Raw genomic sequence first — 12419 nt, 5'->3', positions numbered from 1 at the left:
TTTATTAAGTCTGTCCAGAATTGGACTACCTATTTCAGTTATCTATATTTCGGGTATCGAAAACAGCTGAAAAAGCTGAATTTTGGCTTGATGATTAAGACCAATATGCCTGGAATAGGTGGCGCTGTATAAAAAGAACATGCATGGATATTTCATTGAAATGTTTTGTAAATGGAGATAGAACCCATAGGTGATTCTCCATGTAAAATATCACAAGGATTGGTAACGTGTGCTTCTGGACTGTTCTGCATGGTTTTATCTGAGACAAGCACTTAATAGTATCAAAGAAGATTTTATTTTTTTTTAAAATACACCCTAATAATATATACAAAGTTTTATTGCCCCATGGAGTCAGAACCTCGACATGAAGATCATGTACATACAATTGACAAGTCCTTTCTGCTCATTATGACTATGTACTTAGTTTTATGCCCCTTTCAAAGAGGGGCATATTCTTTCGTTCCTGTTGGCCAGTCGGTAGACATGCTCAATAGCGTGATAACAATTTCCTTGGTCGTAATGATATTTCATACTTTTTTTGGTGATGAGTAAAAGATGATCCCTGTTGATTTCAAGTCAACGGTCAAGGTTCAATCCACCCTGGACATAAGAAGGTACTGTCTGCTCAATCGCTTGAGAATCTTTTTCTGTTAGACATCAAGCTTGATACATAGGTACAATGTATATTGTACGGAGCAGATGATCCCTTTTGATTTTGAGGTCACATAGTCAAAGATCAATCCACTCTTGAATAGGAAGCTACTGTCTACTCAACATCTTGAGAACTCTTTGTCTGACAGACATCAAATCTGGTACAAATCTTAACATTTGCCACAATTGACACACAAAAAAATTGATATTACATAATTTGTATTTTTAAAAGAATAGACTGTTAAAATGATCATCTATAGCTACATGAAGAGAAATGTATCAACAAACGATACTAAATATAATATTTGATCATGAATTTACTAATGAAATCACAATTTCAATTATATTAATTTCTTTAAAATTAAATTGAAGGAGAGAACGTCAACCAAAACTACCAATCAGAGTTTTTAAACATGAATTTACAATTATCATCAAAATATCAATGATATTGCATGATTCGAACATTTCAAAAAAATAAACTGTTAAAATGAAAGAGAAAAAGTTAACTCTGGCTGGCAATACTATTCTTTGGCTATGAATTTACAATTGACACCAACATGTCAATGCTGATTTCTGAATTTTGTTTTCATATAAAATATATAACCGGTAAAATGACTACTTAAAACAGGAGAAATATGTCAATAAAGGCTACCAATCATAATCGTTAGTTATGAATTTACTTAAGACACCAACATTTCAAAGATGTTGCAAAATTTGTTTTAATCAAATAATTGAAATAACGAGTTCAATGAGGGAAGGGATTTCAAAGTAGTGTACAAATCATATAACAAGATTTTATAAATATCCTTGAAAAATGAATCATATTAAATAATCTAAAGTTAGAAGGATAATTTTCACCTTTAAATGAAGGGAAAAGGGCAACTGAGGCTGTCATTTTGTTTGTCATGAATTTACAAATGACACATTTTCAAGATTACTTACTTATTATTCTGTTAATGTAAGCATTAAATGGGGGAGGGATAAGTCAACTAAGGATATGAAAGGTGAAGATAACGAACAGTGATCAATCGCATAACTCATATATAAATATAAATCACATAAATCTGCATGAATTTACTAAAGACACTAAATGTTCAATAATATTACAATGTAATTTATTTTATTAATCAAATAATAATTGCAATGAGGGAAGGGGGGTCAGCATGCAAGGTGAAGATAACGAACAGTAAGCAATACAAAATAGATAGTTGGGCAAACACGGACCCCTGGACACACCAGAGGTGGGATCAGGTGCCTAGGAGGAGTAATCATTCCCTGTTGATAGCATTGGATACCAATCATACTTTTTGACTTGAATTTACAATTCTCCTTTCGATATCAATTACATAGATTCTTAAAAATTTCAAACCCTTAAAACGAACCATCTAAATGAAAGAAAAAGGTCTGAGACTGCCAATCATATCAATCTTTTGGACATAAAAATTTCAATGATATTACTTAATTTAGATCTTTAAAAATTTAACCTGTTAATACCACCATCTAAATTAGAAGAAAACTGACAACTGAATCTGCCAATAAACATTTTTTGACAGAAGTTTACAATTAGCACAAGGTCAATGATATTACGTAATTTAAAATTTTCAACGAATCTAAATACCTTAAAAATCACCATTTAGATCAGGGAAAAGAAGTCATCTGAGACTGGCTTACACGATCTTTAGCCATAAATTTACAATTGGTAACAAACTTCAATAAAATTTACTTAATTCCAAATTCAAAACATATAAGTGTTAAACTTTCCACCTAAATGAGTAAAAATAAGTCAACTAAGGCTATCAATCATAATCTTTCACTATGAATTTACTAAAGACACAAAATTGTCAATTACATTACGTAATGTTATGTTTTTTGTTTTAAATAAAATAATTAAAATAACCATCTTAATGAGGGAAGGAATGTGAACGTAAGATACCAATCATACAGATTTCAATCCCCCTGCCAATGTCCTGAATAAAGTGTACAGTAAGCGTAAGTGCAGAAGAAGACAAAATGATGATGTTTTGAGTATAAAATAAAAAAACAACTTTCAAATAAATGACAGTATGTACAATGACAAAACACTTCACGTTAAAGTTCGTGAAAATACAAGTACGTGTGCGTGCGCGTGTATGCATATTTGCAGACCTATTTTTCCCGTTCATACACGAATATATATTCCTTTTTTCCAGAAATCTTGTAACACTCCTCGTCGTCCAGCCTCTCATGATCATGGTTCAAGGGTTTCAAGTTATGAACGTGTTATGTTCCGACACACCTCGGTCGTTTTCCAAATGATGAACAGCACTATAAACCGAAGGAAACCTTCAGAAATTCAACATTTCGTATTCTTGAGCTATTTCCGGCTGTATTTCGTTTAATGGGCAGTATGGTGTCCTCTCCGTGTTTTGTGTAAACATCGGGGTGGTCTCCTTTGATCGAAATGATACAGGTTCAAGATACTCGGTATTGGTTTCAGGTAATAATGCAGAGTAATCTGCCCTTTCCTTGATAGCTGTTAAATCATCGGGACAAAAGTAGCGTGCGCTGACATTGTCTTGGCTGACGAAAGTATTCAATTTTCTTTCATTTCCACTTTGTTTGGAAGACAAGGATATATATTCATTTTCATTTTGTTCGACTTTAACTGGACGAAAACGATATACATCTTCGTACAGGTGAAGAGTTTCTGCTTGACGACATCCCACTTGTGATATGGAATTGTACCTTTGATTCTTGTAGAGGTACTTGGGATCAGACACTTTCTTCAGTCTAAGATAGAAAAGTTATATTCATCAACATTTAAATATCTTTTAGGTACTGTGCAATATTACTCTTAAAAAAGATACAATGTTTCAATGTAAGAGATGTACCTGGTGATTTTCCGTTTCTGAATATAGACGACCAACACTAGAAAGCTTAATAGAAGAATTAAAAAGCCAGCAACGCATATGGTGACAGGAATAAATGCTGTAAGTAAAAAACGAATGCATTGCAATGTATACTTGTAAAATGAGCAAAGGTAAATAAACTTTTGTATACAATAAGAAAAACTCTAACTAACCGTGTAGTGTCATGGATGGTGGAAAAAATGTTTCAATCTTAAGAGTTGTCCTGCCTTGTCCTGGCGGTTTTGTTCGAGAGACGTCAGCCAACAACGTGTTTTCTGTTGTTTGGAACCATTTGATACTCGGATTCTTTGTTCTAACATCTACTTCACGATTTGTCCACTGAGTAGTGTTCTCCTTAGTTGCTACGGGTGCAGTTGTTAGTTTTGCTGAATTATAGGAAGATTGGTCACTCTGAGATGCCGTTACATATACGTATATACTTGAATTTATTTTTTTCTTGGTTTCATATGTTATGGATGATTTCGAAATTGTAGTCGATCCAGACAATTTATTTCCTTTCAAATCAAATGGAATAGAAATGGATGAAAAATATTTGTTAATTAGGGTTGTTAATTCATGAGAGGGCTTATTCCGTATGGGATATTCTTCATGGCTTTTGCGCTGATTCGATTTGCTACTTTTTGACAGTAGAGATCCAATGGTCTCGCCTCCGAGTCTTTTTGGATTTTTAGGCTCTGAGATATATTGTCCAACAGTATCATATGATAGTGAATGAGTTTTTAAATTCCGGGTGTTCATGCCCCTTATTTCCAGTGAAGTCGAAGTTTGAGGAAAATTTTTCTCTGTTCTATGTAGTCCATCTATCACTGGGAGTGATGGTTGTATTGTTCTTGGTGTGGTTGATCCTTTGCCTGTATGTTTTGTTATTATGTTTGGTAGCGGCAATGGCACATATACTGATGTCGAAGCTGTTGTTCCGAGTTCTACTCCTTCAGAAAGAATGGCTCCTGTAGAGGATGTCTGTGTTGTATCTGGTCTAGGAGTTAGAAATGGTGTTTTTGTACCTTTCGTTGTCATTTCTCTGATTTCTGCTGCTTTAGTCGGAATGGCGCCCGTTGAGGATTTACGAGTTGCATCTACTTTAGTTGCTGATATTGGCATTTTTGTACGTATACTTCTCACTGTTGCTAACTGTGTGGTCTTGTAGGCTTTTACTAAAATTAATTAGGATTCTTATTAATAACTCCAAAAACGTATCACGAGCTTCAATGCTATCAGTAAGCAGGAAAGCGTGATTTTATGGCTGAAAGGTAAAGACAACGGACAGTAATCAATCTCAGAACTTCCACAAGGAATACACAGACCCCTGGACATACCAGCGGCGGGATCATGTGTCTAGGAGAAGCAAGCATCCCTTACTGATCGGTCACACATGCACATTTTATTAACACAATGAAAGATAATTACCCAGTACAAACACACAAGTAAATCCATATCATGATACAACTTAAGTCATATAGATAAACATTTGGTGAAATCGCGCAAACAACGATTTAATTTTATAATCTTTAATGAAAATATATAATAAATCGGAAACCAATTATACAATTTTACCTGACCACTTCAGTCGAAACCCTCTACCAGAACCAAGATTATCAGATTTGAAGGAAACCTTGATCTTGCCTCCGTTTGCTGATAGTGTCTTAATGGTCCCCTTTCCACATTGTTTGTACAGCATGAAATACGGTTCTACCTCTTCTATCTGCGGGATAAAATGGTTTAGTTATCTTTATATATGAGTATGGTCTTTAGAATCCCGTTTTTATTTGTTCACTCTCCTGAAAAGGTGAAGATAACGAACAGTGAACAATATCATAACTCCTATACATAATACATAATTGATATTTGTACATACACGGACAGAGAAGGAGTTGTAGATATAACAGAGGTGGGATCTGGTGCTTAAGAGGAACGAGTATCTCCTGTTGCCGTCCGGTCAACTCCGCGCTCGATCCAATAAGATCAGTCGTTCGGTGAATTATATTTACCGCTAAACAAATTAGATTGAATGGATCGCTGTTTAAAAATGCGAAACAATTACATGTAAAATTTGAAAACTCAAGATTAAAACGAAATTAGATGATTTGTGCTTGAAGACAGATTTACGTAAACAGATCCGGGACAATACAGATTATCTCCCTCATGCATAGCTCTTATCCTTGGACGAATTTGTCTCCAATTATTTGGCACGCTGTTTTTGGCTATATTTAGCTTTAAAACTTCATAGTTATTTCGGATTTCAAACATTTCGGTTGAGCATCACTGAAGAGACATTATTTGTCGAAATGCGCATCTGGTCCATCAAAATTGGTACCGTATAAGTTTTACATTATGACCCCTGGGTCGAGGCCTCTGCTGGTGGACTGTTAGTCCCCGAGGGTCTCTACAGCCCAGTAGCTAAGTACTTCGTTACTAGCTTGAAAATACGGATGCATATTTAATTGCTGTTATAAAATTTAGAAATTAATTTCAAAATTAAGGATTATCTCCCTCATGCATAGCTCTTATCCTTGGACGAATTTGGCTCCACTTCTTTGGCACGCTGTTTTTGGCTATATTTAGCTCTAAAACTTCATAGTTATTTCGGATTTCAAACATTTCGGTTGAGCATCACTGAAGAGACATTATTTGTCGAAATGCGCTTCTGGTGCATCAAAATTGGTACCGTATAAGTTTTACATTCAATGCTTTTACGATTTAGAAACACAAGGTCGATATTCATAGCTGAAACGAAGTAAATTCAATCATACGTTCAAACACTGTTTTGGAATACAAATTTACCTTTAAAAATATGGAATAATCCATTACTGGTATATATGAAAGGTGAAGATAACGAACAGTGATTAATTTCATAACTCCAATATGCAATACAAAATAGAGTTCAGCAAATACGGACCCCTGTATATACCAAAGGTGGGATCAGGTGCCCAGGAGGAGTAAGCATTCCCTGTCGACCGGTCACACCCACCGTCAGTCCTATATCTTGATCAGATAAACAGAGTTATCTGTAGTCAAAACTACTGTACCAGGAACGGCCTAACAATCGATATGATATACATTAGACAGCATTTGACCTAAAGATGGGTTGTATTGGCAAACTAAATTGTTGAAACAACCATAAAATTTGCGAAATGTTGACTTTAAACGAGACTGTTGAAACCCCTGCATCATCAACGTGTTTGTCAGTAGTTTGTTTCGATTGAAAAACTGATCATACGCAGACCAAGCTTTTGCGTATCGAATCAGTTGAGAGATGTAAACCCCATATGCAGGTGATAATTGAACATTCCTGCATCAATACGGAAAGTTGACGATGGAAAATCATCCCGTTTATCATGCTGAATTTTCAGTTTGCCGTTAATATTCATTTTTAATAAAAATTTCTAGGTATGAAGCAGAAGTGACGACTCTGTGGTGTCTTTTATTTCGAGTTCATAGAGATATTTCAAATCTACATAACTCCGTTTACCTGATCAGGATATAGGGCTCACGGCGGGTGTGGCCGGTCAACAGGGGATGCTTACTCCTCCTAGGCACCTGATCCCACCTCTGGTGTGTCTAGGGGTCCGTGTTTGCCCAACTATCTATTTTGTATTGCTTATAGGAGTGATGAGATTGATCACTGTTCGTTATCTTCACCTTGCATGACTAAAATGTATTAATGTCGATATACATGAATCTAAATGTCGCATTGAAGGCCACAACAAGAGATTTATTCTTCTCACATATAAGTTTTTTTTAATAAAGCTTGCTTAATAAGAATATAAAATCAGGTCCTAAAAAGAGCACAATTTGTGCCTATGTGACTTCTGAGCATTACATAAATTTCCGTTTTCCATTTATGTTGAAGAAGTAACTGTCTATGATGTCAATAAGTCAAGTCTAAATTTTTCATGAGGAATGATCACTTTTGATTTGATGTTTTAATGCGGGATTTTTAGATTCCTCTTATACTTTTAATCTATTTTGACAATGTATCAAGTTTCTTTCCATAGTTTGCCCATCATTTGATATAATATTCGACATAATTCATAATAGAGACGAAGTTCTCTCGTCAGTTGAAAGAACGAGGTTCTCTGTATTTTAGACCTTTTAGAATAAGTGATTTGAGGTCTTCATTTTCAACTACATCAACATCACCAGTAACGACATGTCGAGCTGGACTATAGTTAAAAGAAGATGAAGAACAAGAACACGTAGGTGGATTAAGTATAAGATGGTCTATATCTAGGCACTGCAAAGTTTGTTTATAACTAAAAAGGTTTCGATGCAATAGTAGAAGTATATTTGTAGGAAATATAGGATGTAGATTTCAACTTGAAATAAATTGGAAGAACCAACAGGTTGATGTAAAGTGCTACACATTTTGAATTGTATAGTCTTACAATATCATTGAATTCAAAGGCCTACATGTAATCACAATGCCTATAATAGGAATATTGATGAAAGAAATGTACTAATCCAAAGGCCTACATGTAATCACAATGCCAATAATATAAATATTGATAAAAGAAATGTACTAATCCAGATTGGGATACAATAAACAGATAATGGCAACAATTTAAAATAATTTTTAACCATATGTTCTGTCATCGCATGATACATGTACTTATATGCATACCAAGTGTATCTCCATAATTACATACGAGTTTATACCAAAACTACGAACAGAACCTTTAGATAATCATCACATTCAAATCCTCGTGTTTCGTGGATATCCTGATCGTCTATAACAATAGAAATCCTGGATGCACTGGGCAATGTCTTAATCAGCCATTCTTTGTTAACGTTGTTGGGGTAATGGGCCGGGTAACCGGGTGATGTGATTGTTCCTTCCGTCCTGTATGCGTCTGATCCCGTGACGACACAGTTTACTGCAAACAGAAATAAGCAACGATTTCATTCAAATTACACTGTACCAAATCATTGAAAATTAGATTTTTTTATTTGCAAATTTTAGTATCTGATAATAGCATCCATACATACATTCACACATATAGTTTAGTTATAATAACATATCAAGGTTGACAGTACCAAGTAAAGAGTGGAAAGGCATTAATCAAAAATATTTTTCCATGCAGCCCAGATTGTACTGAATTTTTTAAAATTTCAGGGTTTTTTTGAAAATATACAATGGTCAGTTTTATATTTCATCCAAATAGATTGTAATACACCCTCAACAGATGGTAATCTGTATTGTTTGCAACACACACACACACACACACACATATATATATATATATATATATATATATATATATATATATAATTATGAAATTTATTACTTTGTTTGAATTCTGTAATAGACAATCACCAAAAATAATATTAAATACATTGAAACCAATTCTATTTGTTGTTTTCTCATAAATATGTAAGCTTAGTTGGTTCCACAAAGTTTCTATCTTGCCGCAAAACATAAAAATATGTTCAATGTTTTCAGAGCTGTGTCCACAAAATGAGAAAATATCATTATCCACAACTTTGATTTTTTTCAAGTAACTTTTAACAGCTATAATTCTATGTAAAATTCTTTATTGCAACCATTGTGCTGCTGAATCTGACGTTAATTTAAAACATGTTTCAAAAACTTCTTTGGTAATGATATCTCTATAGCCCCTCAAAAATGGACAGCAATTCCATTTCGCAATTGATTGATTGATTGGGGTTTTACGCCGTTTCGGCAATATTTCAGCCATTTTATGGCTGTCGCCCGGTCACACCCACCGTGAGGCCTATATCTTGATCAGGTAAACGGAGTTATCCGTAGTCAAAACTAGTGTACCAAGATTGGCCTAACAATCGATATGAAACACGTCAGACAGCATTTGGCCCAATGATAGGTTGTATTGGCAAACTAGATCGTTATAACGACCATAGAATTTGCAAAATGCTGAATTTAAACGTGACTGTTGAAATCCCTGCACCATCAACTTGTTTGTTAGTAGTCTACCTCGATTTAAAAAAAACTAGGCTGCCTCGATTTAAAAACTGATTTTATACAGCGGAAGCTCCTGCGTATCGAATCAGTTTGCCGTTAATATCTATTGTCAATGAAATATCTAAGTATGAGGAAGAAGCGGACGACTCTGTTGTCTTTTATCTTGATTTCACAGGGATATATCGAATCTACCTATGAATGAAAATTGACGTTGTTAATAAATGCAATACGACATTAAAAGAGAGAGATTTGAAGAATTTCAATTTTGTTTTCCCATTGAATTTTCAAGTAAAGATTTGTGAATAATGCAACAATAAAGATGGTTTTAATATTGTGGTAAATATGCGGTTTTAGCAATGTTACCTTGTAAAACATGTACATATAGTTTTATAAAATTCTATAACATTTTAAGGGGTATCCTATGCCACAAAGGCATAAATATGAGCCAAAAAAAATCCCAAGTTAGCTGTGTCTTAGATAAGCTAAAATGTATTTCCTTTGAAGAATATATTCCAAAACCAATGTATTTATGACTCCATATACTTCATTACATGTTACTTTCAAAGTGTTATACGCCATTAGGATTTTTTGTTCGACATTAGAATATCATTTTATAGAGCGATGGCTTGCGTGGTACAGATCCAAATCATGGGTTGGGGTTAATATTATTAATATACTTGTGAAATATAACATTAAATTGCCCCATGATGATCCGGGTTAGAATAAGTCCTCAGTACCCCTTGCTCGTTGTAACAGGCGACTAAATCCTTCGCATGACAGCGCCAAAAACCGAGACCCCATGTCATAGCAGGTGTGGTAGAATGTAGAATCCTCCCTATTCGAAGGCCGCAAGTGCAGATTTTGAAACCCCTTACCGACAATGGTGGCATCTCAATATGAATGCAAAATTATCAAGAGGGTTTTATACTATAAAAATCAATCAATCGTACCTACTAGTATATACAACGGCTGCATAATAGAGTCCCTGCGGAATTTCCGCTTCAAACTCCTCTATTTCCTAGTGTTAGAATATAACTTTTGATTGATTTGTGTGTTTGGTGTTTGCGATATTTTAATTTAATTTGTAACACAGAGTATAGGCACAATCACCAAATATTTAATTCTGAATTTTTCATATATCATTACTGATAATGTAATACACAGAAAATTACATTCCGTATCGGGAAATGTACAGCTCTAACAGTATCGTATAATACAAAGAACATTTTAATTATCGTGAATGAGATAAAGGGCAAAATAAGGAAATGTGGAAGTACTAAAGTTTACAGAGGATACTGGTCTTATAATTTATCACCATATTACCGTAACGTTTGAATCTATATATAGTAAACATACGGAAAAAAACAACATAAGGGACTTTAACACAGAATCACCAATACATAATCCGTATATATTCCAACAAAACGATAATACAAAAAATGAAACATAACAAAGTCATCAAATTTAATTAAAAGCCAATTTGTAAAGTATTAATTTGATTTGAGCTGTTTAAAGGAGAGACATTTCTTGTGAATTCTCGGTCCTAAATCACAATACTACAGATTTCAACAACAACCCCCAACTTGTTAATTGGGCTAATGACGAATTATGCTTTTGAATATTAACAGTGATATAGGTCATCTCCTTGTGATAGACATTCTGTAGGGGAAACCTCATTGCTGAATCTTTAACATAGTATATAGAATATCGTTAGTTTAATTCAGATTTAACTTAAACAATATTCATCAGTTTTAAACAGAAATCATTGATATACAAATAATAAAAAAAATAATCCAAAGGGCTTATATCAATCCCGCTCTCTAAGTTGTCTGTGGTTGATATCTGTAGTTTTGTGATTTAGGACCTATACTTTACAAGAAATGTTTCGTCAATAATTGAAGCTTTTGGGACATCGTTCGCAAATAGTAAGTAGTGACCTTGATTTTTCAACCTAAACGAATAGAGGTCATCCTTAACTTAAGGAAATTACCATTTATAAAGTTGAAATGGTATCTCAGATATCCGGAAAACTAATTATTACAGACAATGGAAAGACCTACTTAATAACCCAGCGTTGGTTAGATAAACAAGTTGTAAAAGTCTTACCTTGGAACAGTAGAAAAAATATTAGAATAGCAACATAATCCATTTTGTCTCCTGCCATCAAGGAAACTTCACTGATTTAATTAGATAGAATGTGAACATTCATCTATCAACTTCCCTTTTCTGATTACACCAACCATCATTCTACATCACCGGTACTGAAAATAAATTGTTGCATAATTAATAATACATACCGAACAATTTCATAGGAAAACACTTTCCGAGGAATTCCATTGAAAGGATATGGAATCGATTTTGGTACAAAAAAATACTTAGATATTAATTCAATATTATGAAAGTACTTGATATGTGTACAAAATAGCAGCAACCCCAAATGTTTGACCAATTAATTGGTTATAGTTTATGTCCCTTATAAGATTATTTCATACAAAACAACATATTTTCTGTATTTCATACATGTATTTTGCAAGCTAACGAAATAGGAATAGACACCTTGGTAACTAATTTAGAATGAGTCTCGCTTGGGTTTTTACACCCCTCATTCATGATTAAACTTAACCTTGTTGGAATATGAAATTATTCGTACAGCCCCCCCCCTCCCCCCTCCCCCCCCCATCCCAATGTAAAATTCCCTAAGCTAGGGCTTTCTACGGACCTGGGTATTGATACATGATAGCATAAAAAAGGTATCAGTCATTCAGAAAGCATAGAACATACTACAAAACACATATAAAGAGTTAATTCTAAACACAATTATAGAAAGTTGAATGTTGCTAGAGCTGTTAAATGAATTAAAACCCTCTTTATTATTATTTAAGTTTGAGTTTTCATGATCAACGAAAAATTTCCACAGTGAA

The 12419-nt window shown here is 34.1% G+C and overlaps 1 protein-coding gene across 1 annotated transcript; it reads right to left on the bottom strand.

Annotated features, from left to right (window-relative positions):
• Positions 1-276: 276 nt before the first annotated feature.
• On the bottom strand, positions 277-11726 carry LOC125648229 (uncharacterized). Its single transcript, XM_048875199.2, has 6 exons — positions 11605-11726; positions 8235-8434; positions 5115-5262; positions 3713-4714; positions 3522-3618; positions 277-3420 (listed from the first exon to the last, which is right to left on the bottom strand). The coding sequence occupies exons 1-6, from the start codon at positions 11660-11662 to the stop codon at positions 2976-2978; spliced, it is 1950 nt and encodes a 649-aa protein (XP_048731156.1). The 5' UTR covers positions 11663-11726; the 3' UTR covers positions 277-2975.
• Positions 11727-12419: the final 693 nt, after the last annotated feature.

This window comes from Ostrea edulis, chromosome 6 (genome assembly GCF_947568905.1).
Source record: "Ostrea edulis chromosome 6, xbOstEdul1.1, whole genome shotgun sequence".
Classification (NCBI taxonomy): domain Eukaryota; kingdom Metazoa; phylum Mollusca; class Bivalvia; order Ostreida; family Ostreidae; genus Ostrea; species Ostrea edulis.
The sequence above is the reverse complement of the archived record's forward strand: the minus strand, read 5'-3'. Positions and strand labels throughout refer to the sequence as shown.